Genomic DNA, 24,060 nt, shown 5'->3' with positions numbered 1-24,060 from the left:
GAATGAAGTCTGTTTTGACTGATGAGATTTTGGAAAAAAACAGCGATGCCCTGTATGAGGATCGAACTCATGACCTTCAGATTATGAGACTGACGCGCTACCTACTGCGCTAACAAGGCAACTTGCAAAAAAGAAGTAACAAGTGAAAAGCGTTTTTTTTGCTTTCTTTAAGTGCATGCATCCCAACCTTATGTCACAGTGTGACCATGTGGACTAATGGATAAGGTGTCTGACTTTGGATCAGAAGATTGAGTGTTCAAGTCCCTTCATGGTTAGCCAAATAATTGGGCTAGCAGCAAATTATTTGCTTCTTAAATGACTGTATTATGTAGACAATGTATGAATGAAGTCTGTTTTGATTGACGAGATTTTGGAAAAAAAACAGCGAGGCCCTGTATGAGGATCGAACTCATGACCTTTAGATTATGAGACTGACGCGCTACCTACTGCGCTAACAAGGCTAGCTGGGAAAATGAAGTAACAAGTGAAAAGCGAGGGATCTTTTTTTTTTTGCTTTCTTTGCGAGTGCATGCATCCCAAACTCATGTCACCGTGTGACCATGTGGCCTAATGGATAAGGCGTCTGACTTCGGATCAGAAGATTGAGGGTTCGAGTCCCTTCATGGTTTGCCAAATAATTTGGCTAGCAGCAAATTATTTGCTTCTTAAATGACTTTCATATGTATGAATGAAGCTGAAGTATGTTTTAACTGACGAGATTTTGGAGAAAAAAAAACAGCAATGCCCTATATGAGGATCAAACTCATGACCTTTAGATTATGAGACTGACGCGCTACCTACTGCGCTAACGAGGCTACTTGAGGAAAAAGAAGTAACAAGTGAAAAGGGATTTTTTTTTTTTTTTTTTTTTGCTTTCTTTAGGAGTGCATGCATCCCAAGCTTATGTCACAGTGTTACTATGTGGCCTAATGGCTAAGGCGTCTGATTTCAGCTCAGAAGATTGAGGGTTCGAGTCTCTTCATGGTTAACCAAATAATTGGGCTCGCAGCAAATTATTTGCTTTCTTAAATGACATTCATATTTCATATCAAAAATGCTTTCTGGAGACTATGTATGAATGAAGTCTGTTTTAACTGACGAGATTTGGGAAAAAAACAGCGATCCCCTGTATGAGGATCGAACTCATGACCTTCAGATTATGAGACTGACGCGCTACCTACTGCGCTAACAAGGCTACTTGAAAAAAAGACGTAACAAGTGAAAAGCGAGGGATTTTTATTTTTTATTTTTTTGCTTTCTTTAAGAGTGCATGCATCCCAAACTTATGTCACAGTGTAACCATGTGGCCTAATGGATAAGGCGTCTGACTTCGGATCAGAAGATTGAGGGTAGGAATCCCTTCATGGTTAGCCAAATAATTGGGCTCGCAGCAAAATATTTGCTTTTTAACACATTCACTGCCAGCCCAGCAAAAATGCATTATTTGACGTATTTTTCCGTCAATGGCAGTCAATGAGTTAAATGACTTTCATATCAAAAATGTGTTATGTAGACTATGTATGAATGAAGTCTGTTTTAACTGACAAGATTTGGGGAAAAAAAACAGCTATGCCCTGTATGAGGATCGAAATCATGACCTTCAGATTATGAGACTGACACGCTACCTACTGCGCTAACAAGGCTACTTGAAAAAAAGACGTAACAAGTGAAAAGCGGGTTTTTTTGCATTCTTTAAGAGTGCATGCATCCCAACCTTACGTCACATTGTGACCATGTGGCCTAATGGATAAGGCGTCTGACTTCGGATCAGAAGATTGAGGGTTCGAGTCCCTTCATGGTTAGCCAAATAATTGGGCTAGCAGCAAATTATTTGCTTCTTAAATGACTGTATTATGTAGACTATGTATGAATGAAGTCTGTTTTGACTGATGAGATTTTGGAAAAAAACAGCGATGCCCTGTATGAGGATCGAACTCATGACCTTCAGATTATGAGACTGACGCGCTACCTACTGCGCTAACAAGGCAACTTGCAAAAAAGAAGTAACAAGTGAAAAGCGTTTTTTTTGCTTTCTTTAAGTGCATGCATCCCAACCTTATGTCACAGTGTGACCATGTGGACTAATGGATAAGGTGTCTGACTTTGGATCAGAAGATTGAGTGTTCAAGTCCCTTCATGGTTAGCCAAATAATTGGGCTAGCAGCAAATTATTTGCTTCTTAAATGACTGTATTATGTAGACAATGTATGAATGAAGTCTGTTTTGATTGACGAGATTTTGGAAAAAAAACAGCGAGGCCCTGTATGAGGATCGAACTCATGACCTTTAGATTATGAGACTGACGCGCTACCTACTGCGCTAACAAGGCTAGCTGGGAAAATGAAGTAACAAGTGAAAAGCGAGGGATCTTTTTTTTTTTGCTTTCTTTGCGAGTGCATGCATCCCAAACTCATGTCACCGTGTGACCATGTGGCCTAATGGATAAGGCGTCTGACTTCGGATCAGAAGATTGAGGGTTCGAGTCCCTTCATGGTTTGCCAAATAATTTGGCTAGCAGCAAATTATTTGCTTCTTAAATGACTTTCATATGTATGAATGAAGCTGAAGTATGTTTTAACTGACGAGATTTTGGAGAAAAAAAAACAGCAATGCCCTATATGAGGATCAAACTCATGACCTTTAGATTATGAGACTGACGCGCTACCTACTGCGCTAACGAGGCTACTTGAGGAAAAAGAAGTAACAAGTGAAAAGGGATTTTTTTTTTTTTTTTTTTTTGCTTTCTTTAGGAGTGCATGCATCCCAAGCTTATGTCACAGTGTTACTATGTGGCCTAATGGCTAAGGCGTCTGATTTCAGCTCAGAAGATTGAGGGTTCGAGTCTCTTCATGGTTAACCAAATAATTGGGCTCGCAGCAAATTATTTGCTTTCTTAAATGACATTCATATTTCATATCAAAAATGCTTTCTGGAGACTATGTATGAATGAAGTCTGTTTTAACTGACGAGATTTGGGAAAAAAACAGCGATCCCCTGTATGAGGATCGAACTCATGACCTTCAGATTATGAGACTGACGCGCTACCTACTGCGCTAACAAGGCTACTTGAAAAAAAGACGTAACAAGTGAAAAGCGAGGGATTTTTTTTTTTTTTTTTTTTGCTTTCTTTAAGAGTGCATGCATCCCAAACTTATGTCACAGTGTAACCATGTGGCCTAATGGATAAGGCGTCTGACTTCGGATCAGAAGATTGAGGGTTCGAGTCCCTTCATGGTTAGCTAAATAATTGGGCTTGCAGCAAATTATTTGCTTTTTAACACATTCACTGCCAGCCCAGCAAAAATGCATTATTTGACGTATTTTTCCGTCAATGGCAGTCAATGAGTTAGATGAGATGTAACCAAAATTGACGGATTTTTAAGCAAAATTTGCCTTAAAAAAAGAGAAAAGGAAAAAAGGATGCTGCAATATAATCACAAAATATATTGGCACATTGTGTTTAACACATTCACTGCCAGCCCAGCAAAGGCATTATTTGACGTCTTTTTCCGTCAATGGCAGTCAATGTGTTAAATGACTTTCATATCAAAAATGTGTTATGTAGACTATGTATGAATGAAGTCAGTTTTAACTGACAAGATTTGGGGGAAAAAACAGCTATGCCCTGTATGAGGATCGAACTCATAACCTTCAGATTATGAGACTGACGCTCGACCAACTGAGCTAACAAGGCTACTTGAGAAGAAGAAGTAACAAGTGAAAATCAAGGGATCAATTTTTATTTTTTTTTTTTGCTTTCTTTAAGAGTGCATGCATCCCAACCTTATGTCACAGTGTGACCATGTGGACTAATGGATAAGGCGTCTGACTTTGGATCAGAAGATTGAGTGTTCGAGTCCCTTCATGGTTTCTCAAATAATTGGGCTAGCAGCAAATTATTTGCTTCTTAAATGACTGTATTATGTAGACTATGTATGAATGAAGTCTGTTTTAATTGACGAGATTTGGGAAAAAAAACAGTGAGGCCCTGTATGAGGATCGAACTCATGACCTTCAGATTATGAGACTGACGCGCTACCTACTGCGCTAACAAGGCTAGTTGGGAAAATGAAGTAACAAGTGAAAAGCGAGGGATCCTCCTTTTTTTTTTTGCTTTCTTTGCGAGTGCATGCATCCCAAACTCATGTCACAGTGTGACCATGTGGCCTAATGGATAAGGCGTCTGACTTCGGATCAGAAGATTGAGGGTTCGAGTCCCTTCATGGTTAGCCAAATAATTTGGCGAGCAGCAAATTATTTGCTTCTTAAATGACTTTTATATCAAAAATGTGTTATGTAGACTATGTATAAATGAAGTCTGTTTTAACTGACGAGATTTTTGAAAAAAAAAAAAAAACAGCGATGCCCTGTATGATGATCGAACTCAAGACCTTCAGATTATGAGACTGACACGCTACCTACTGCGCTAACAAGTCTACTTGAGAAAACGAAGCTAGTTGAAAAGCGAAGGATCAGGATAAGGATAAGGCTGACGGGATCACAAGATTGAGGGTTCGAGTCCCTTCATGGTTAGCCAAATAGCAGTAAATTCTTTGCTTCTTAAATGACTTTCATATCAAAAATGTGTTATGTAGACTATGTATGAATGAAGTCTTTTTACTGACGAGATTTGGGAAAAAAACAGCAATGCCCTATATGAGGATCGAACTCATGACCTTTAGATTATGAGACTGACGCGCTACCTACTGCGCTAACGAGGCTTCTTGAGGATAAAGAAGTAAAAAGTGAAAAGCGAGGGATACTTTTTTTTTTTTTGCTTTCTTTAAGTGCATGCATCCCAACCTTTTGTCACAGTGTGACCATGTGGCCTAATGGATAAGGCGTCGGATCAGAAGATTGAGGCTTAGCTAATTAATTAGGCTAGCAGCAAATTATTTGCTTCTTAAATGACTTTCATATCAAAAATGTGTTCTGGAGACTATGTATGAATGAAGTCTGTTTTAACTGATGAGATTTGGGAAAAAAAAACAGCGAGGCCCTGTATGAGGATCGAACTCATGACCTTCAGATTATGACTGACGCGCTACCTACTGCGCTAACAAGGCTACTTGAGAAAAAGAAGTAACAAGTGAAAAGCGAGGGACATTTTTTTTTTTTTGCTTTCTTTAAGAATGCATGCATCCCAAACTTATGTCAGAGTGTAACCATGTGGCCTAATGGATAAGGCGACTGACTTCGGATCAGAAGATTGAGGGTTCGAGTCCCTTCATGGTTAGCCAAATAATTGGGCTAGCAGCATATTATTTGGTTCTTAACACATTCACTGCCAGCCCAGCAAAAATGCATTATTTGACGTATTTTTCCGTCAATGGCAGTCAATGAGTTAGATGAGATGTAACCAAAATTGACGGATTTTTAAGCAAAATTTGCCTTAAAAAAAGAAAAAAGGAAAAAAGGATGCTGCAATATAATCACAAAATATATTGGCACATTGTGTTTAAATGACTTTCATATCAAAAATGTGTTATGTAGACTATGTATGAATGAAGTGTGTTTTAACTGACAAGATTTGGGAAAAAAAAAACAGCTATGCCCTGTATGAGGATCGAACTCATGACCTTCAGATTATGAGACTGACGCGAGACCAACTGAGCTAACAAGGCTACTTGAGAAGAAGAAGTAACAAGTGAAAATCGAGGGATCATTTTTATTTTTTATTTTTTTTTTTGCTTTCTTTGCGAGTGCATGCATCCCAAACTCATGTCACAGTGTGACCATGTGGCCTAATGGATAAGGCGTCTGACTTCGGATCAGAAGATTGAGGGTTCGAGTCCCTTCATGGTTTGCCAAATAATTTGGCTAGCAGCAAATTATTTGCTTCTTAAATGACTTTCATATGTATGAATGAAGCTGAAGTATGTTTTAACTGACGAGATTTTGGAAAAAAAAAAACAGCAATGCCCTATATGAGGATCGAACTCATGACCTTTAGATTATGAGACTGACGCGCTACCTACTGCGCTAACGAGGCTTCTTGAGGAAAAAGAAGTAAAAAGTGAAAAGGGAGTTTTTTTTTTTTTTTTTTTTGCTTTCTTCAAGGGTGCATGCATCCCAAACCCATGTCACAGTGTGACCATGTGGCCTAATGGATAAGACTTCGGATCAGAAGATTGAGGGTTCGAGTCCCTTCATGGTTAGCTAAATAATTGGGCTAGCAGCAAATTATTTGCTTCTCAAATGACTTTCATATCAAAAATGTATTATGTAGACTATTATGAATGTAGTCTAGTTTAACTGACGAGATTTGGGAAAAAAAACAGCAATACTCTGTTTGAGGCTCGAACTCATGACCTTCAGATTATGAGACTGATGCGCTACCTACTGCGCTAACAAGGCTACTTGAGAAAAAGAAGTAACAAGTGAAAAGCGAGTGATCCTTTTTTTTTTTTTTTTTTTTTTTTTTTTTGCTTTCTTTAAGAGTGCATGCATCCCAACCTTATGTCACATTGTGACAATGTGGCCTAATGGATAAGGCGGCTGATTTTGGATCAGAAGATTGAGGGTTCGAGTCCCTTCATGGTTAGCCAAATAATTGGGCTAGCAGCAAATTATTTGCTTCTTAAATGACTGTATTATGCAGACTATGTATGAATGAAGTCTGTTTTAACTGATGAGATTTGGGAAAAAAAACAGCGATGCCCTGTATGAGGATCGAACTCATGACCTTCAGATTATGAGACTGACGCGCTACCTACTGCGCTAACAAGGCTACTTGAGAAAAAGAAGTAACAAGTGAAAAGCGAGGGATACTTTTTTTTTTTTTAAGCTTTCTTTAAGAGTGCATGCATCCCAACCTGTTGTCAGTGTGACCATGTGGCCTAATGGGTAAGGCTTCTTACTTCGGATCAGAAGATTGAGGGTTTGTGACCCTTCATGGTTGGCCAAGTAATTGGGCTTGCAGCAAATTATTTGCTTCTTAAATGACTTTCATATCAAAAATGTGTTCTGGAGACTATGTATGAATGAAGTCTGTTTTAACTGATGAGATTTGGGGAAAAAAAAACAGCGAGGCCCTGTATGAGGATCGAACTCATGACCTTCAGATTATGACTGACGCGCTACCTAATGCGCTAACAAGGCTACTTGAGAAAAAGAAGTAACAAGTGAAAAGCGTAATTTTTTGCTTTCTTTCAGAGTGCATGCATCCCAACCTTATGTCAAAGTGTGACCATGTGGCCTAATGGATAAGGCGTCTGACTTCGGATCAGAAGATTGAGGGTTCGAGTCCCTTCATGGTTAGCCAAATAATTGGGCTAGCAGCAAATTATTTGGTTCTTAACACATTCACTGCCAGCCCAGCAAAAATGCATTATTTGACGTATTTTTCCGTCAATGGCAGTCAATGAGTTAGATGAGATGTAACCAAAATTGACGGATTTTTAAGCAAAATTTGCCTTAAAAAAAGAAAAAAGGAAAAAAGGATGCTGCAATATAATCACAAAATATATTGGCACATTGTGTTTAAATGACTTTCATATCAAAAATGTGTTATGTAGACTATGTATGAATGAAGTGTGTTTTAACTGACAAGATTTGGGAAAAAAAAAACAGCTATGCCCTGTATGAGGATCGAACTCATGACCTTCAGATTATGAGACTGACGCGCGACCAACTGAGCTAACAAGGCTACTTGAGAAGAAGAAGTAACAAGTGAAAATCGAGGGATCATTTTTATTTTTTATTTTTTTGCTTTCTTTGCGAGTGCATGCATCCCAAACTCATATGACAGTGTGACGATGTGGCCTAATGGATAAGGTGTCTTCCTTCAGATCAGAAGATTGAGGGTTCGAGTCCCTTCATGGTTAGCCAAATAAATGGGCTAGCAGCAAATTATTTGCTTCTTAAATTACTTTCAAATCAAAAATGTATTATGTAGACTATGTGTGAATCAAAATCTCGTCAGTTAAAATAGACTTTATTTTAACTGACGAGATTTTGGAGAAAAAAACAGCGATGCCTTATATGAGGATCGAACTCATGACCTTCAGATTATGAGACTGACGCGCTACCTACTGCGCTAACAAGGCTACTTGATAAAAAGAAGTAACAAGTGAAAAGCGAGGGATGGATAAGGCAGACTCCTTAAAACAACAATGGAAGTCCGCACTCCTCAAAAGCAAACAATTACAAAGATCAAATCGAAAATTGAGTCCAATCGTGGAAATCCCAGCAGAATAGATTTTTATTGATTTTATTGATACCGGATCAGAAGATTGAGGGTTCGAGTCCCTTCATGGTTAGCCAAATAATTGGGCTAGCAGCAAATTATTTGCTTCTTAAATGACTTTCATATCAAAAATGTGTTATGTAGACTATGTATGAATTAAGTCTGTTTTAACTGAAGAGATTTGGGGGGAAAAAAAGCGATGCCCTGTATGAGGATCAAACTCATGACCTTCAGATTATGAGACTGACGCGCTACCTACTGCGCTAACAAGGCAAATTGGGAAAAAGAAGCTAGTTGAAAAGCGAGGGATAAGGATAAGGCTGACCGGATTACAAGATTGAGGGTTCGAGTCCCTTCATGGTTAGCCAAATAGCAGCAAATTCTTTGCTTCTTAAATGACTTTCATATCAAAAATGTGTTATGTAGCTTATGTATAAATGAAGTCTGTTTTAACTGACGAGATTTGGGAAAAAAAACAGCGATGCCCTGTATGAGGATCGAACTCATGACCTTCAGATTATGAGACTGACGCGCTACCTACTGCGCTAACAAGGCTACTTGAGAAAAAGAAGTAACAAGTGAAAAGCGGTATTTTTTGCTTTCTTTAAGAGTGCATGCATCCCAACCTTATGTCACAATGTAACCATGTGGCCTAATGGATAAGGCGTCTGACTTCGGATCAGAAGATTGAGGGTTCAAGTCCCTTCATGGTTGACCAAGTAATTGGGCTAGCAGCAAATTATTTGCTTCTCAAATGACTTTCATATCAAAAATGTATTATGTAGAGTATTATGAATGTAGTCTATTTTAACTGACGAGATTTGGGAAACAAAACAGCAATACCCTGTATGAGGATCGAACTCATGACCTTCAGATTATGAGACTGACGCGCTACCTACTGCGCTAACAAGGCTACTTGAGAAAAATAAGTAACAAGTGAAAACTTGTCAAAACTGGGTGTTGAGGTTAACCATGCGGCTGGGAACGGAAAATCTGCACATTCCCTCAATTTAGAAAAAAAATATTTTGCAGCAATCAGCTCCGACTGTATGTCACATGGTTTTACTTAATACCATGATGTATTTATGTGGCCAAATGGATAAGGCGTCTGACTTCTGATCAGAAGATTGAGTCCCTTCATGGTCAAACTCTTTCATATATTTTTTGTAAACACAATTGTCACTGTGCTGAATTTGATACACTAACAGTGAGTGTTCAATAGCTCAATAAAATGAAGAATGAATGCAAAATTTGATTTCACAATTTTGCAAATTTTCATCGATTCAATTTTTAAAATGACTATGAATTGAATTTGGTTTATTGCCCAGCCCTTAAAAAAAACCATAAAAAAAAAAAAAACAGCACGCTACCCGTAGAGGCCATGGATAGTGCAATGCATCCCTGGTCCATCCCTTCATTATTAAGTGACGATGTGGCCTAATGGATAAGGCGTCTGACTTCGGATCAGAAGATTGAGGGTTCGAGTCCCTTCGTGGTCTGTTTTATGGGATGACATCTACTATCCATCACACATTATTTAGACATACATAGGACCGGATAAACTGGATTTGGAAGGGGCTCATGTAGATTTCTAGTACATGCTTTATGTCTCTTAAAAATATTTCATTCTTTGTATTATTTAAATTTCTTCTCATGAATAAAAACCTTTTATTTTTTTAAAATACACACCTTTTGTCCTTTATTTCTGTAATACTAGGACTTTTTTCCCCCCTCACTCACCCTGAGAGGGTTCTCATTGAGATACGGGGGCTCGCCCTCCACCATCTCGATGGCCATGATGCCCAGAGACCAAATGTCCACTTTGGGCCCGTAGGCCTTCCTGGTGACCACCTCCGGAGCCATCCAGTAGGGCGTGCCCACCATGGTGCTGCGCTTGCTCTGCTCGGGCGTGATCTGAGCGCAAAAGCCAAAGTCGGCTGCAAATACAAACACAAAGACGTTATTACCAAAAGGTTTGAGATGGTGACAGTCTTAAAAAAAAATACACATAATCTTCTATTGAAAAAAAAAAAAAGAAAAAAAACAATAACTTTATTTTTGAAACATTGTAATGTTTTTTCTTGTAAATATTAGGGATGTAACAATATCCAAACATCACGAAACAATATTATCACAATATTGTGGGGAGGTTGGCGATATTTAAAAAAGGTCGCAATATTGTAATTAAAATGAGCTCATACTAATAAAAAAAAACACAATCTTGTGCTTTTGTACATAACATCAATGTTATGTTATTATTATTATTATGTTTTATTATTATTATGTTGTTAATGCACGCACACTTTGAGTTGCTCCACATATTGACTCGGTTTACAAGCATATTTACGTTCCCCTTCACCTGACAATTAGTGTAGATTTTAAACACAGAAGGGCCAAAACATCCCTAATGGAAATTAAATTGCACTAAAAAAAAAAAAAAACTAGCCACCAGAGGGTGCTAGAACTGCACAAATGGAAATCAACCGGACTTTTTTTTAACAGACATGTTGCTTTTAAATATCGTGAACATCATCACAATATCACGAGATTGCTCTTATCGTTACATCCATAGTAAATATACAACCTGTTCTTGAAAAATATGCTTCATTTTCATATGCTGGCAAAACCCTCTTTCAGAAAAATGAAAATGAATTCCTACAATATTAACTTTTTTCTTGTAAAAAAAAACCCCCAAAACTGCCATTTTCATTTGATATTTTTACTATTTTTCACTCCTAAAATATTCATATTGATGCTTACTGAGCTTGACTGATCCATCCATTCATATTTTTACTATTTTTTACTCCTAAAATATTCATATTGATGCTTACTGAGTTTGACTGATCCATCCATTCCTAGGAGTACGTTGTCGCTCTTGATGTCTCGATGGATGACCTGATTGGCGTGAAGAAACTCCAGAGCCTGCAGGACCTGGATGCAAACACGAGAAACAAACAGTATGAACTCCAACACGTGTGTTTTGCTTTTTCTTGGGCCTTTTTATGTTTTGTGTGACAACACTGGTCGCTAGTTAGGACAAAAGAAACGAGTGATATCCTCCTGACTACTAACAATTCAAATTTGTCCTCTATAATGGACCTTTTTTAATGCTGAATATCTCCCACTCAGTGCATACGATTGAATTAACTCCTTTTGTGCTCTATAGAGGACATTCAGAGCTTTCCAATGATACCAAATGTGTAGGGGTGGGGCTTTGCTACCTTTGGTTGCGTCATAAAAGAAAATGGCTTCCCTCAGTGCAAGCACTATTTAGGGAAGAGGAAAAGTAAGTGTATAACACTTTTTATTGAACAAATTTAGGCTTTAAATATTGTTAGCATGTTTTCTATAAGACTCTTAAGAACATATTAAAGTATTGTTTGAATTATTTTAACTGAGCCTAGCATGTAAGTTTTAATAAATGTCCTCTGTAGTGGACACATCATAGCTTAAAAAATATATATATATTTTGGTTTTTGAAGAATTTCTTTTGCAGTATTCCAGTTACTTCACAAAAATTGGGGAATATCAAAATAAACATGATTGGACAATTTTTTTTTTCCTGGTAGTCAGGAGGATAACATGGCCCACATAGGAAATGGGTAAACACTAATTTGAAACCCCAAACCTGTCCTGAAACTCGGGGTGTCAGGTGATTACAATTTTTTATCATAATTAATCACATGACTTCCATAGTTAACTCATGATTAATCGCAAATTTTATATCTGTTCTATATGTACATTAAAAAAAAAAAATCAATCTTCCTAATCTTGTTTGCATAAAAGCGGAAAGAAATGTTAGTAATTTCATAATAATTCTTAAAATTAAAATGGTGTACTCTGCTGTAAAAAAACGGGTGATATTGATTTGTGTTGGTCATTTTTCTGCCACTAGATGGCATAATTGCATTTATTAAAGAGTGACAGCGCATTGCATTTTTTCTTTTCATATTAGAGCAATCCAATCTTTAACATAAAGTAACTTGTGAAACTCTGTATATTTTTAAAATTGGAATATACAACTTGACCCCAGTCTCCACATATACAGGACTGTCTCAGAAAATTATAATATTGTGATAAAGTCCATTAGTTTCTGTAATGCAATTGAATAAGCAAAAATGCCATAAATTCTGGATTCATTACAAATCAACTGAAATATTGCAAGCCTTTTATTGTTTTAATATTGCTGATTATAGCATTTTTTTTTACTTGGTCTGAAGAAATATTCTAATATTTTGAGATAGGATATTTGAGTTTAGTTTAAGCTGTAAGCCTTAATCAGAAATATTAAAATAATAAAAGGCTTGCAATATTTCAGTTGATTTGTAATGAATCCAGAATGCAAAGCATTTTTGCTTATTTAATTGCATTACAGAAAATAATGGACTTCATGACAATATTCTAATTTTCTGAGACAGTCCTGTATATGCATTATTATTACATTTATTACTGCTAAATTTTGACGTGGAAGTGTCTGCTGCATTGCAACTACAATTCCCCCAATACAGGCTTTTCAAGGGAGTCATTAATGACGCGTTAAAATAAGTTTGTGGCGTTAAAGGGACTGTAAATTAACTCAAAATTAACACACTAATTTTGACACCCCTACCTGAAACCCAAACTTTAACCTTAATCCAGGCTCGAAAAAACCAATTCAAAACCGTATCCCAGGATTAAAGCCCTAAATTGAAACCACAACCCAGACTTTATGCCTTAATTCTCAAGTTAGAAATGTTGAAATGTGACTTAAAAGATGGGCACTGAATAAGTTTTCCTAACAAGCATGTGACCACAGTGTGTTTTAATCACGCCTGCCAGTGTTTCCGTGACAACAGGCTGCGGTTACAAAGAACAGAATCTCCGGCATATTTTCCATCTTGCGTCGTGGTTAAAGAGTGGAAGCGGACCCGGAGTGAAATGAGTGTTGCCGGTGCGAACCTCTCTGCAGACTGCTGCGATCTGGGCCTCGTCCATGCACGTCTCTGTCACCACGTCGGTCAGGGACCCGCCCGCTAGGTACTCCATCACCACAAATAGTTCCTCGCCAACCAGGAAACTACAACACCAAATGCACAAACGTCTGACGCACTCATTCAAACACGTGTTTCAAATCCTAACCCAGTATTAAAACCCTAGTTTGAAACTCAGATTTGAATCAGTCTAACTGGAAACTAACCCAGATTTGTGGCCCAAACCCTGCCTTGAAACCCCAGGATGAAATTTAAAACTAGGGCACTATGCACTTTTTGAGGCCGATGCCGATACCGATTTTTGGCAGAAAAAAAATATCAATTACTGATTAATCTGCCGATTAGTTCTTAAAAATATATATAATACAAATACTGACAGCTAAGCCTGTTTGACAGTGCAATATAAATCAAGATAACTTGACTGCTCCTTTGCGTTTTGGCCTCTTGGGGGCAGTGTGGTGCCATGCATCCATGGCGTACACACTTAAAGTGAGTACAAAAGAAGGTTGCGATTGAATTCTTAATTAAAATAACTCGTTTTTCACACATTGGGAAGTATTTGTGCCTTTGCGTAGTGTTATCTCATCTGTGAGTATGTGTTCCCACAAGATTTGTGTGTGGATATTCGTTATTTGAAGGAAAAACACACCCGAAGACAATGCTAACTTCCTGTCTTCCTTTTAGCATTTGCTAACTTCCTGTTCGTGTTAGGTTAGCGATGTTTTAGAAACGACGCATGTCTTGTATCTAAATATACAGTGGATGTAATTCTTTACGTTGTGTGGTTAGTTTTACAGTTAACTCCAACTGCGGTGTCAGCTTAAAGGAAACTTAGGGACAACGGAATAAACTGAATAACATACGCTACACACTTGCTAGTTGCTAATGCTATGAAGGCAAAATGGTGCATTCAGGGCACTTTCACAGTGCCGGAAACTTTGGTTTGGCCCAATTGGACGATTGTTTTGGCCGATGTTTGAAGGCCAATAATCGGCTATTATAATCGGCGGCCGATTAATCGGTCGGGCCCTATTTAAAACCAAAACTTGAAAAGCTATTTTAACACCCTAACCCTGTTTAAATGTATTTCTCTATTTTATTTTGTTAACGAAAATGCGTTTTCAATTTTAGCTTTAGTTATTTTGTTTATTTTTGTTAACCATAATAATCTTGCTTGAAACCCTAATCATGTCGTGATACAATAATTTGAAACCCCAATATTTGCTTGGAACCCTAATCCAGGTTTGATATCTTAATTTAAAACATTACTCTTGGCAAAATCCAGGTTGGTTAGTTTGTGTGTGTGTTTTTTTCCTTCTTCTTGTACCTGTCTACAAAGTTGACTATGTTTGGATTCTTCATCTCCTTCATGACCAGGATCTCGTTGATGATGAGTTCTTTCTTGGGCTGCTTCTGCAAGTTGATCTGCTTGATGGCCACCTTCACAGCAAGTACAACACAGTTCAATACACAGAAATATATCATATATCATGCAAATTAATCATATGCATATAACATCGACGTGAATGCAACCTGTGCTGTATGACATTATTTTAATCAAGAAATAAAAGACGGACGAAAACATTGGATGTATCTAAATTGGGACAAAATTTAGGCAAAGCACATTGCTAAAACCCTAATTTGACGAAAACCTAATCTGACGGTTCCACTGCAAAATTTATAATGCCAATTTGAACAATGCTGTGTTTGGGAACTCAAGGAAGATGATGTTTTTTTTTTTTAATTCTGAAAAGAGTCATTTTGGTGACGCGGCGATTCTGCCACACCGCGACAAAATCTAAATCATTATGTAAAAAGCATACCTCCTGCCCTGTAGCAACATCTATGGCCGTGTAGACGGTGCCAGATGCCCTGCAAATGCAAAAAAACAAAAAACAAAAAAAAAAAAAAAAAAAAAAAAAGCAACAAGAGGTTTTAATGGAAAAAGCACACTGCTTTGAAACCCTCATATGAAAACCGAATGTCAAACTGCAGCGTAGAAACCCCAATCTTAAATCCAACCCCTTCATTTAAATCTTTATTTGAAACCCTAATCATGAGTTGAAAGATGAAACCTTCACTCCGGTCTTGAAACCATAATTTGAAAACCTAACCTGTGCCTGAAACCCCAACCCTGGTTTGAAACACAAGTTCAACACCTCAAACGTAGCTTGAAATCCAAACTTGAAACCCGAACACTTGCCTGAAACCCTAATTTGAAATAATTGCCTTTAAATGACGCCATCATTTCAAATCAATGAGTTAAGTCTGCATTTGAAACCCCAATCATTGCTTGTAGCCCCAATTTGAAACTTTGACACCATCTTGAAACCCCAATTTAAATCCCTAACCTGTGCTTGAAACCCCAATCCAGGTTTGAGACTTCAATTTAAAACCCCAACCCTGGCTAGAAACCCTCATTTAAAGCCCTTGCCTCCAACTGAAGCCCTAATTTGGTAATCCAAACCTTGGATTGAGATCTTTATTTGAAACCAATACTATTATATGATCAAACGCTAATTTGAATCCTAATACTGTCTGGGAACCCTAATTTGAAGCATTTACTGAGACCTTATCTTAGCTTGAACTGTTAACTCAAGATAACAAAGTGACTTCAAATCCTAAAACAGTCTTGAAATTTTAATTTAAAACCCTGCTCTTGAAACCTCAATTTTTTGAAAATTGAACTTGAACCCCTACCCCAAGACAGACACCTGATCCCAATTCCAAATTAAAAAATATTTACCCTTTACTTGAACGTCAAATTCAAGGTTAGTTCCACATTTTCCCTAAAAAGTCTTGTTCTCACCCTTGTCCGATCTTCTCGTATCGAGTGTATTTCTTCTTGGGATCACCGATGCTAACGATAGTTCCTAAAGAGCAACACACCATACACCTAATCAGTGTCTTTGTTTTTTGTTTTTTTTTGTTTGCCATTCTTTCAACACCGCCCAGGCCGTCTTACTGAGTTTCTCCATAATCTCCTCGTCGGTCATCTTGGCTCCTTTCTTCTTCTGCCTGTCGGCCCCTTTGGAGGCCGGATCGCCCTCCGGAGGCGGGAGCGGGTCGATCACCGACCGTGTGTAAACCTGAAAGATGACCAAGGACAAGGACGTTCGTACCTAGAGGACTCCCTGTACTCTATTAATCTCATGCAGCGTATTATAATCCTCACCGATTTAGTGTGTTCCGGCCGGGGCGCCACGACAGGCGGCGGCGCGTCATCGTCATCGTCGTCACCGGCGTCTTTGCCGCCCGCAGAGGAGGTGGTCATGCCCTGCTTAATCTGCGGAGATGGAGTAGAAGTGCGTTAAGCAAGCGACAAGCGTATTTTATCCTGACAGACGGGGGACGCACTCACCGACGGCGAATCTTTATCTGCGTGGATGGGAAGAAGAGGAAAACAAATAAAGATTTTTGGTTGCAAATGTGTCACGTTGTAGAGGAAAGTGAGGAGACTGACCTGAGGCAGAGAAGCTGAGGTACTTCTGCTTCCCGCTTGTTGAGTCGTAGAACTTGAGGATGTCCAAGACCGCCTGAGGATTCTGCTTCTGTTCAGATTTGCTGATGTTGGAGGTTTGGAGAAGACGGGCCCATTGCTCCGGCATGCCCTGGAGATCAGGGATTACGGACTTCAGTCATGGAGACTTGAGTTGACTTAAGTCACTGATTTGACGAATTACACTTGAGATTTGATTTTGGAATAAAAGGTTTGAAACCCTAATGTGAAACCCTAACCAAGGATTTTATTCTATAATATATCCCTCTTCTGTGGCTCAATGTGGAGCTCTAAGAATTATTTTTTTTTTAATATTTAGTTTTTTAAATCAAAATTTTTAAGTCATTCAAATAATATTTTGTTTAAAACATTAAAATAAATATGTAAAAAAAAAAGGGCGGCACGGTAGTCGAGTGGTTAGCACATCTGCTTCCCAGTTCTGAGGTCTCCGGTTTGAGTCCAGGCTCGGACCTTCCTGGGTGGAGTTTGCATGTTCTCCCCGTGCCCGCGTGGGTCTTCTCCGGGTACTCCGGTCTCCTCCCACATTCCAAAGACATGCATGGCAGGTTAATTGGGCGCCCCGAATTGTCCCTAGGTGTGCGTGTGAGTGTGGATGGTTGTTCGTCTCTGTGTGCCCTGCGATTGGCTGGCAACCAGTCCAGGGTGTCCCCCGCCTACTGCCCAGAGCCAGCTGAGATAGGCGCCAGCAGCCCCCGCGACCCTTGTCAGGAATAAGCGGTCAAGAAAATGGATGGATGGATGTAAAAAAAAAATAATAATCTACAATTTTTTTTAGAGTTCTACAAGGAGCCACAAAAGAGGGATATATTATAGAATATTTTATTTAAAACATTAAAATAAATATGTTTTTAGAGCTCCACATGAAGCCACAAAATATGGACTTAAAGAGCCATATGTGGCTCCAGAGCTGCAGCTTGCAGACCCCTGTCCTAACCCCTAATATGTTCCGATCTCAAATGTTGATGCTCACCGTGAACTCTCCGGTGACGGCGTCAAAGCCCACATGAATGGTGTGTTCAAAGTCCGACGGCGAGGAGATCTCCGGCCTGTCCTTGTCCCGGTCCTTCTTCCTCCCTCCTGCAAGGCAACACGGACATGTGAGCTGTGTCACCGTGTGTGTAATTGTGCACTACGTGTGCGTTTGCGTGAGTGTGTGTCACCTTTCTCCGAGGCAAACATGGACATAATCTTGTTTATGGACTTGCGCTCCTCTGGCACGGACGGAAGCGGCCGAGAGCTGTGATTGGTCGACTGGGGGTCCTTGGCTCCTCCTCCTTGGCTACTCATCCTGACAGGGGGGGCGGGGGGCTTGTCCTCGCACAATCCGCTGTCGCACATCTACACACACTTGGACCTGGAGAGAAAAACACACACAGGGCCCGATAAGTTAATTGCGCAAACAAAGAGACCAAACTGCTATTTGGGCGCACCCAGGATTGCATCGGCATCCGGCAATGTGATTTATCAAATCGAATTGCTCTGGCTGATTTTTTGTGTTTAAATGGGCTGGTTTGGAGTCAGTCACAAGAAGAAGTCATGCCATATCACCTGTGACAAAACTCCCTCCAACTGGTGGGTCTTTTGATTAAAAAATAAATAAAAACATCTCTTTGTTAAAATGCACTGTCACAAATTATTATGCACAGCAATGTTTCAGAACATTTTATAGGAACTTGTGAAGAACTGTAAATAGTAATTTATTGAATTTGCAGCATTAGATTGTATTTGCTGGAATCAAAAGCTGTTTCAATCAAACACATTCAATTTCATGTATTTGGGGTTGTAGTAAATCAGGCCTATAGGCTGCTACAAAGAAAGGTTGACAGTGACATCCATTATACAGTACAGGGAAGTAGTACTCTCATTCACTTAAATGAGGAAGGAAAGCCAACTGTCTTGCATTGTAGCAGTGTCTGCGAGTAAATTTTTAAAGGAAGTTGCACTTTCCAGCTCCGTCAACCTTCGCAGATTCAGGAATCGCCAATCACAAACTTACCGGCTTGCAAAGTTTTCTGTCAACTTTAATTGAAAATATCACATCATACATACAGATACAATGAAGTGTTTGATCATACTTTGATTCAAATAATAAAAAATATAACTACATAAAATTAGTTGGCACGTCAAGAAGTCCATGTTTTGTTCACAGGTTTGGAATGATGGCACCCAACTCTGAAAAACTTTTATGGATTGCTGTTATGTCAAAAGAAGACATTTCATGAGAACTGGCCAATTTAAGACAGCTTTCCAATCACTATAGTGTCTTGAAGGTATTGATCTCGTAAGTGGAGAAAGAAAGCCAAGAACTGACGGCCATGTTTTGTATAATTTGCTGAAATAAATTTTAAATGAGGAGGTTCGGGAAAAGACATGCCCGTTTGAAAATCAAGCTGTGCGAATGCATCTCTACCCTCTATCATCTGTGTGTGTGACCATTTGGCCTAATGGGTAAGGCATCTGACTTGGATCAGAAGATTGAGGGTTTGAGTCCCTTTATGGTCATCTGAAGACAAGATTGGTTGTTGAGAAAAAAGCCAATCTACACAATGAGGCCATAAGACAAACAGAAATAAAGAGTGGAAGGTGGGATGGCCCAATTGACTCGAACCGTGAGCTGGCTTAATGAATGTTGGCAAAGTTGACTTTTTCAGACTGCAAATATGACAAATTTTTGGCTCAATATAAGACATTCATGTGCTTACTATTTGCTCATTAAGGATTTGAGGTTGGAGCCAACATCTGACTGAATCGCCCCCCATGTTTTTGTAAATACTTTGCCAAAACCAATTTTAGTTGGGAGGAGGTTTGGGAAAAGGGAACCTTGCTTTGTGTGAGGATCAAACTCCTGACCTTCAGATTACCAGACCGCTGTGCTACTTCCGGCACTAACAAGGCCACAATGTTAAGTGAACAGTGAAAAAGTCAAATCACAAGGATGCACAAGTGCTAATGTATCCCTCCCCTCCATCAACTATCTCTGTGACCATGTGGCCTAATGGATAAGGCGTCTGACTTTGGATCAGAAGATTGAGGGTTTGAGTTCCTTCATGGTTCTTGGTCTTATAACAGATTATGAATTTGATTCTTAAAATGAATTTAACATAAAAAAAAAAGGATACCAATGAATCAATCTGAAGCCAATTTTAATTGACGAGATTTGTGAAAAGACAATGACGCCCCGGATCAGGATAAAACTCATGACCTTCAGATTATGATACTCAGATTATGAATTAGTTGCACAAACAATGAGTTTTTGATTTTATCAGACTGCAACTACGACCAACACTTCGAGGGACAATGTAAGATTTTCATGTGCTTACTATCTGCTCATTAAAGATTTGAGGTTGGAGGTAAAGCCAAGATCTCACTGAATCGCCCCAATGTGTTTGTACATACTTTGCCAAAAACAATTTTACCTGAAGAGGTTTGGGAAAAGAGAGCCATGCCCCATATGAGGATCAAACTACAACCTCCAGATTCTGAGACGGACGCACGACCTACTGCGCTAACAAGTCCAGGAGCACGGAAAATCAGACAAATCAAAAGGATCAAGCCAATGATTTGCTTTGTATAAGTGCTAATGCATCCCTCCCCTCCATCATTTCTCTGTGTGACCATGTGGCCTAATGGATAAGGTGTCTGACTTCGGATCAGAAGATTGAGGGTTCAAGTCCCTTCATGGTTAGCTAATTAATTAGGCTAGCAGCAAATTATTCGCTTCTTAAATGCTTTTCATATAAAAAATGTGTTATGCAGACTATGTATGTATGAATGAAGTCTGTTTTAACTGATGAGATTTGGGAAAAAAAACAGCGACGCCCTGTATGAGGATCGAACTCATGACCTTCAGATTATGAGACTGACGCGCTACCTACTGCGCTAACTAGGCTACTTGAGACAAAGAAGTAACAAGTGAAAAGCGAGGGCTTTTTTATTTTTTTTTATTTTTACTTTCTTTAGGAGTGCATGCATCCCAACCTTATGTCAGTGTGTGACCATGTGGTCTAATGGATAAGGCGTCTGACTTCGGATCAGAAGATTGAGGGTTCGAGTCCCTTCATGGTTAGCCAAATAATTGGGCTAGCAGCAAATTATTTGCTTCTTAAATGACTGTATTATGTAAATTGTGTATGAATGAAGTCTGTTTTAATTGACGAGATTTGGGGAAAAAAAACAGCGATGGCCTGTATGAGGATCGAACTCATGACCTTCCGATTATGAGACTGACGCGCTACCTACTGCGCTAACAAGGCTAGTTGGGAAAAAGAATGTAGTTGAAAAGCGAGGCATCAACAATTTTTTTTTTTTTGTTTTTTTTTTTTTTTTGTTTGCTTTCTTTAAGAGTGCATGCATCCCAACCTTACATCACAGTGTGGCCATGTGGCCTAATGGATAAGGTGTCTGACTTCGGATCGGAAATAATTGAGCTAGCAAGCTTCTTCAATGACTTTCATATCAAAAATATATTATGTAGACGATGTATGAATGAAGCTGAAGTCTGTTTTAACTGACGAGATTTGGGAAAAAAAACAGAGATGCCCTGTATGAGGATCAAACTCATGACCTTCAGATGATGAGACTGACGCGCTACCTACTGCGCTAACAAGGCTACTTGAGAAAAAGAAGTAACAAGTGAAAAGCGGGGATCAATTTTTTATGTTTTTTTTTTTTTTTTTTTTAACTTTCTTTAAGAGTGCATGCATCCCAACCTTTTGTCACAGTGTGACCATGTGGCCTAATGGATAAGGCGTCGGATCAGAAGATTGAGGCTTAGCTAATTAATTAGGCTAGCAGCAAATTATTTGCTTCTTAAATGACTTTCATATCAAAAATGTGTTATGCAGACTATGTATGAATGAAGTCTGTTTTAACTGACGAGATTTGGGAAAAAAAAACAGTGATGGCCTGTATGAGGATCGAACTCATGACCTTCAGATTATGAGACTGACGCGCTACCTACTGCGCTAACAAGGCTCCTTGAGAAAAAGAAGTAACAAGTGAAAAGCGGGGATCAATTTTTTTTTTTTTTTTTTTTTTTTTAAAGCCCCAGTGTGTAGCTCACGACCGCCATCTATCGGTCAAACAAGATAATGCAATGATTTTAAGCACACGAACTACGGCGTCCCAGAGAGACCCTACTTCAACAGCCTACCACCAATTTCACCGGAACAGAACGCAAACAACTTCTGGTATTCCCTCGAGTGATGACGTAAGTGAATTGCATTTGTTAGACATACTGTACAGATCCCTAATAATTGTGATTTAGTCATTTAATTTCAGAATTAATATTTTTGTCGGCATTGTTTGGAAATACTGTACGTCAGCTAATGATAATGGCTATCTATGTTCATATTTGTTAGTGTAACTAAACCATGCAACAGAGAACACACAGTTATGTTATACGTTTTATAGACATGTGGACCATCTCAAAGGGGGCGAGAGAGACGACGAGGAAGAGAACGCGGTGCCTCGTAACGTACAATTATGTCATCATGGAAAAATAATTCCATTCGAGCATGCATGTGAATGGCTCAAAACATACCTTTGCTTGGAATATGTGGTATTTAGATTACATAGTTTGCTGATATGTTTAGTATATCGTGCAAAAATAATGGTGTTAACTGAACGACACATCTGCAACTCAGACTCGTAACCCCCCCGTGTCTTGTTGCTACTAACCACTCAGAAAAGTGCTGCTTACAAAAACATTTGAAACCCTTTACTCAGATATCGATTTGTCACCATGTTGAACAATTTTACCTAATAAATATCACTAAGCAACTTAATTAGTTTTGATTGAAGATACAACAGCTTCCTTGTACTTCGATGTGCAGGAATTTACATGGCTTTCACAAATAGTCTTGCTCATGTAATAATGTACTTCATTGGCTCAGTGACTTTCAGTTCATTGTTTGGTACCTCATCTGACATACAATTGTTACCTTCTTGCAGAGACTCGTACAGGAAATGACCATGGAGGAACATGAAGATATCCAAGTCCAGCTGATAGACTGACACCAAGAAATACTTTTTGACACATCAGCACCACCATGATTTCCTGTACCTGGATCCCACATCAGCACCACCATGATTTCCTGTACCTGGATCCCACATCAGCACCACCATGATTTCCTGTACCTGGATCCCAGACTGCAGCACCTTGGTGGACTTGTAGCAAATAAGTGACACTTTCCCAGATCCTTGAGGACAATACAAAGGTTTTTTACCTGGCATATAATTAGTCCATGTCTGACACTTGTTGTTGTAGTTTGTATAACTTGTATATTGTTGTTGTGTGTTAATTTGTACATTTTGAATAACTAAAAAAATACTATTTCCTTTGGCGTCAACATGCAGTGTTCATTCGACACCTAACCTAACACTATTTTACATGACCAGAAATGTAAAACATCAAAAGCCTGGAGAATTATTATAAATGCTTGCAATGACAAGGAATTCTTCATTGGCCAATGAATGTAAGGTACAGTACATGAAAATGAATGAATAAAATAAAGTAAAATAAAAGTCTACATGAAATGAACATATTAACTAAAAAAAAAAAAAAATGCTGTTAGAATATAATGAGCTACATGAATTGCAGTTGTTCCAGAATTTTACCAATACGCTGTGCATTTCAAAATATGGAAAATAGACATACAGGTTTGGGCCAAAAGTAGTGTTACAGAGCAGGTATGTGTTGTACACAGCTAAAATATCTGATTAACTCAATACCATGATGGTTTTTTGTGTGTGTGTGTGTGTGTGTGTGTGTGTGTGCTGACATTGCCCCCCATTAACATTGCAACATTCCTCAAACTCTCCCGAACACAGTATGATCTGTAACACTACTTTTCGCCTACTCTATGATGTTATTGGGGCAAAATTAAGGAAGGCTTGTCCATTGATTGTGTGAACAGACTGCAGTAAAAATGAAGTCACTTCAATGTTTGCTGGTTTTATTAAGTTTGACATGCTCCTTGACTGCACAAGTACATGTTATGGAGTGAGGGCATGTTCCCACCAACGATGATATCATATTCTTCAAAGGCTTGCTGAGGAAAGTGAGGGAGGAGTCACTCCATGGCTTCAGACACCTGGTCAGCAGGTCCTGTGTAAAACAAGTGGTGCTTGTACATGTGACCATTCCGTATTGCTTCACACAAAAAGTTCATGTAGTGTGCAATGCCGTCCATATGTAAATGACATACCAAGACGTCGGCTGACTTCAGTTTGTTGCAGCTCAGATATGGTAGGTGGAGATACTGGTGGTACAACACCGAAGCCTTCTGGGGTCCTCCATTCAAGTGTCCTCATTCGGGGCATTCCAATATGGCTGCTGACTCTCCCCTTGATATTTTTTTTTCTTGCAGGTCGGTGATGTA

At 38.9% G+C, this 24,060-nt stretch overlaps 1 protein-coding gene and 33 non-coding genes across 35 annotated transcripts in view; 11 read left to right on the top strand and 23 right to left on the bottom strand.

Moving 5' to 3' along the window:
• Positions 1 to 24,060, bottom strand: part of LOC144031265 (serine/threonine-protein kinase PAK 2-like) — a 45,961-nt gene that overhangs the window by 12,181 nt on the left and 9,720 nt on the right. For both annotated transcript variants that reach the window (XM_077538213.1, XM_077538214.1), the window contains exons 2-13: positions 17,839 to 18,032; positions 17,649 to 17,755; positions 16,622 to 16,769; positions 16,520 to 16,536; positions 16,334 to 16,444; positions 16,124 to 16,247; positions 15,968 to 16,031; positions 14,982 to 15,030; positions 14,486 to 14,598; positions 13,127 to 13,244; positions 11,020 to 11,119; positions 9,929 to 10,125 (exon numbers count right to left, since the gene is read on the bottom strand). In XM_077538213.1, the coding sequence (XP_077394339.1) occupies positions 9,929 to 10,125; positions 11,020 to 11,119; positions 13,127 to 13,244; positions 14,486 to 14,598; positions 14,982 to 15,030; positions 15,968 to 16,031; positions 16,124 to 16,247; positions 16,334 to 16,444; positions 16,520 to 16,536; positions 16,622 to 16,769; positions 17,649 to 17,755; positions 17,839 to 18,016 (1,326 nt within the window). In that variant the 5' untranslated portion in view covers positions 18,017 to 18,032. The remainder of the gene's footprint in view (positions 1 to 9,928; positions 10,126 to 11,019; positions 11,120 to 13,126; positions 13,245 to 14,485; positions 14,599 to 14,981; positions 15,031 to 15,967; positions 16,032 to 16,123; positions 16,248 to 16,333; positions 16,445 to 16,519; positions 16,537 to 16,621; positions 16,770 to 17,648; positions 17,756 to 17,838; positions 18,033 to 24,060) is intronic.
• Positions 47 to 119, bottom strand: trnam-cau (transfer RNA methionine (anticodon CAU)). The gene has a single exon. It is a non-coding gene; the product is annotated as a tRNA-Met (tRNA).
• trnam-cau (transfer RNA methionine (anticodon CAU)) lies at positions 389 to 461 on the bottom strand. Its single transcript has one exon. It is a non-coding gene; the product is annotated as a tRNA-Met (tRNA).
• Positions 557 to 629, top strand: trnar-ucg (transfer RNA arginine (anticodon UCG)). The gene has a single exon. It is a non-coding gene; the product is annotated as a tRNA-Arg (tRNA).
• trnam-cau (transfer RNA methionine (anticodon CAU)) lies at positions 1,123 to 1,195 on the bottom strand. Its single transcript has one exon. It is a non-coding gene; the product is annotated as a tRNA-Met (tRNA).
• Positions 1,571 to 1,643, bottom strand: trnam-cau (transfer RNA methionine (anticodon CAU)). Its single transcript has one exon. It is a non-coding gene; the product is annotated as a tRNA-Met (tRNA).
• Positions 1,730 to 1,802, top strand: trnar-ucg (transfer RNA arginine (anticodon UCG)). Its single transcript has one exon. It is a non-coding gene; the product is annotated as a tRNA-Arg (tRNA).
• trnam-cau (transfer RNA methionine (anticodon CAU)) lies at positions 1,915 to 1,987 on the bottom strand. Its single transcript has one exon. It is a non-coding gene; the product is annotated as a tRNA-Met (tRNA).
• Positions 2,257 to 2,329, bottom strand: trnam-cau (transfer RNA methionine (anticodon CAU)). Its single transcript has one exon. It is a non-coding gene; the product is annotated as a tRNA-Met (tRNA).
• Positions 2,425 to 2,497, top strand: trnar-ucg (transfer RNA arginine (anticodon UCG)). The gene has a single exon. It is a non-coding gene; the product is annotated as a tRNA-Arg (tRNA).
• Positions 2,991 to 3,063, bottom strand: trnam-cau (transfer RNA methionine (anticodon CAU)). The gene has a single exon. It is a non-coding gene; the product is annotated as a tRNA-Met (tRNA).
• On the top strand, positions 3,166 to 3,238 carry trnar-ucg (transfer RNA arginine (anticodon UCG)). Its single transcript has one exon. It is a non-coding gene; the product is annotated as a tRNA-Arg (tRNA).
• trnam-cau (transfer RNA methionine (anticodon CAU)) lies at positions 3,622 to 3,694 on the bottom strand. Its single transcript has one exon. It is a non-coding gene; the product is annotated as a tRNA-Met (tRNA).
• Positions 3,985 to 4,057, bottom strand: trnam-cau (transfer RNA methionine (anticodon CAU)). Its single transcript has one exon. It is a non-coding gene; the product is annotated as a tRNA-Met (tRNA).
• Positions 4,157 to 4,229, top strand: trnar-ucg (transfer RNA arginine (anticodon UCG)). Its single transcript has one exon. It is a non-coding gene; the product is annotated as a tRNA-Arg (tRNA).
• Positions 4,649 to 4,721, bottom strand: trnam-cau (transfer RNA methionine (anticodon CAU)). Its single transcript has one exon. It is a non-coding gene; the product is annotated as a tRNA-Met (tRNA).
• Positions 4,996 to 5,066, bottom strand: trnay-aua (transfer RNA tyrosine (anticodon AUA)). Its single transcript has one exon. It is a non-coding gene; the product is annotated as a tRNA-Tyr (tRNA).
• Positions 5,552 to 5,624, bottom strand: trnam-cau (transfer RNA methionine (anticodon CAU)). The gene has a single exon. It is a non-coding gene; the product is annotated as a tRNA-Met (tRNA).
• Positions 5,734 to 5,806, top strand: trnar-ucg (transfer RNA arginine (anticodon UCG)). Its single transcript has one exon. It is a non-coding gene; the product is annotated as a tRNA-Arg (tRNA).
• On the bottom strand, positions 5,920 to 5,992 carry trnam-cau (transfer RNA methionine (anticodon CAU)). Its single transcript has one exon. It is a non-coding gene; the product is annotated as a tRNA-Met (tRNA).
• trnam-cau (transfer RNA methionine (anticodon CAU)) lies at positions 6,658 to 6,730 on the bottom strand. Its single transcript has one exon. It is a non-coding gene; the product is annotated as a tRNA-Met (tRNA).
• trnar-ucg (transfer RNA arginine (anticodon UCG)) lies at positions 7,188 to 7,260 on the top strand. Its single transcript has one exon. It is a non-coding gene; the product is annotated as a tRNA-Arg (tRNA).
• trnam-cau (transfer RNA methionine (anticodon CAU)) lies at positions 7,576 to 7,648 on the bottom strand. The gene has a single exon. It is a non-coding gene; the product is annotated as a tRNA-Met (tRNA).
• On the bottom strand, positions 7,976 to 8,048 carry trnam-cau (transfer RNA methionine (anticodon CAU)). The gene has a single exon. It is a non-coding gene; the product is annotated as a tRNA-Met (tRNA).
• Positions 8,389 to 8,461, bottom strand: trnam-cau (transfer RNA methionine (anticodon CAU)). Its single transcript has one exon. It is a non-coding gene; the product is annotated as a tRNA-Met (tRNA).
• Positions 8,671 to 8,743, bottom strand: trnam-cau (transfer RNA methionine (anticodon CAU)). Its single transcript has one exon. It is a non-coding gene; the product is annotated as a tRNA-Met (tRNA).
• Positions 8,830 to 8,902, top strand: trnar-ucg (transfer RNA arginine (anticodon UCG)). The gene has a single exon. It is a non-coding gene; the product is annotated as a tRNA-Arg (tRNA).
• On the bottom strand, positions 9,029 to 9,101 carry trnam-cau (transfer RNA methionine (anticodon CAU)). Its single transcript has one exon. It is a non-coding gene; the product is annotated as a tRNA-Met (tRNA).
• On the top strand, positions 9,615 to 9,687 carry trnar-ucg (transfer RNA arginine (anticodon UCG)). The gene has a single exon. It is a non-coding gene; the product is annotated as a tRNA-Arg (tRNA).
• trnar-ucg (transfer RNA arginine (anticodon UCG)) lies at positions 20,291 to 20,363 on the top strand. The gene has a single exon. It is a non-coding gene; the product is annotated as a tRNA-Arg (tRNA).
• trnam-cau (transfer RNA methionine (anticodon CAU)) lies at positions 20,495 to 20,567 on the bottom strand. The gene has a single exon. It is a non-coding gene; the product is annotated as a tRNA-Met (tRNA).
• Positions 20,672 to 20,744, top strand: trnar-ucg (transfer RNA arginine (anticodon UCG)). The gene has a single exon. It is a non-coding gene; the product is annotated as a tRNA-Arg (tRNA).
• Positions 21,215 to 21,287, bottom strand: trnam-cau (transfer RNA methionine (anticodon CAU)). The gene has a single exon. It is a non-coding gene; the product is annotated as a tRNA-Met (tRNA).
• On the bottom strand, positions 21,580 to 21,652 carry trnam-cau (transfer RNA methionine (anticodon CAU)). The gene has a single exon. It is a non-coding gene; the product is annotated as a tRNA-Met (tRNA).

Source organism: Festucalex cinctus, chromosome 12 (genome assembly GCF_051991245.1).
Source record: "Festucalex cinctus isolate MCC-2025b chromosome 12, RoL_Fcin_1.0, whole genome shotgun sequence".
NCBI lineage: Eukaryota > Metazoa > Chordata > Actinopteri > Syngnathiformes > Syngnathidae > Festucalex > Festucalex cinctus.
Note: the sequence above shows the minus strand (reverse complement) of the source record. Positions and strands in the feature narration are given on the sequence as shown.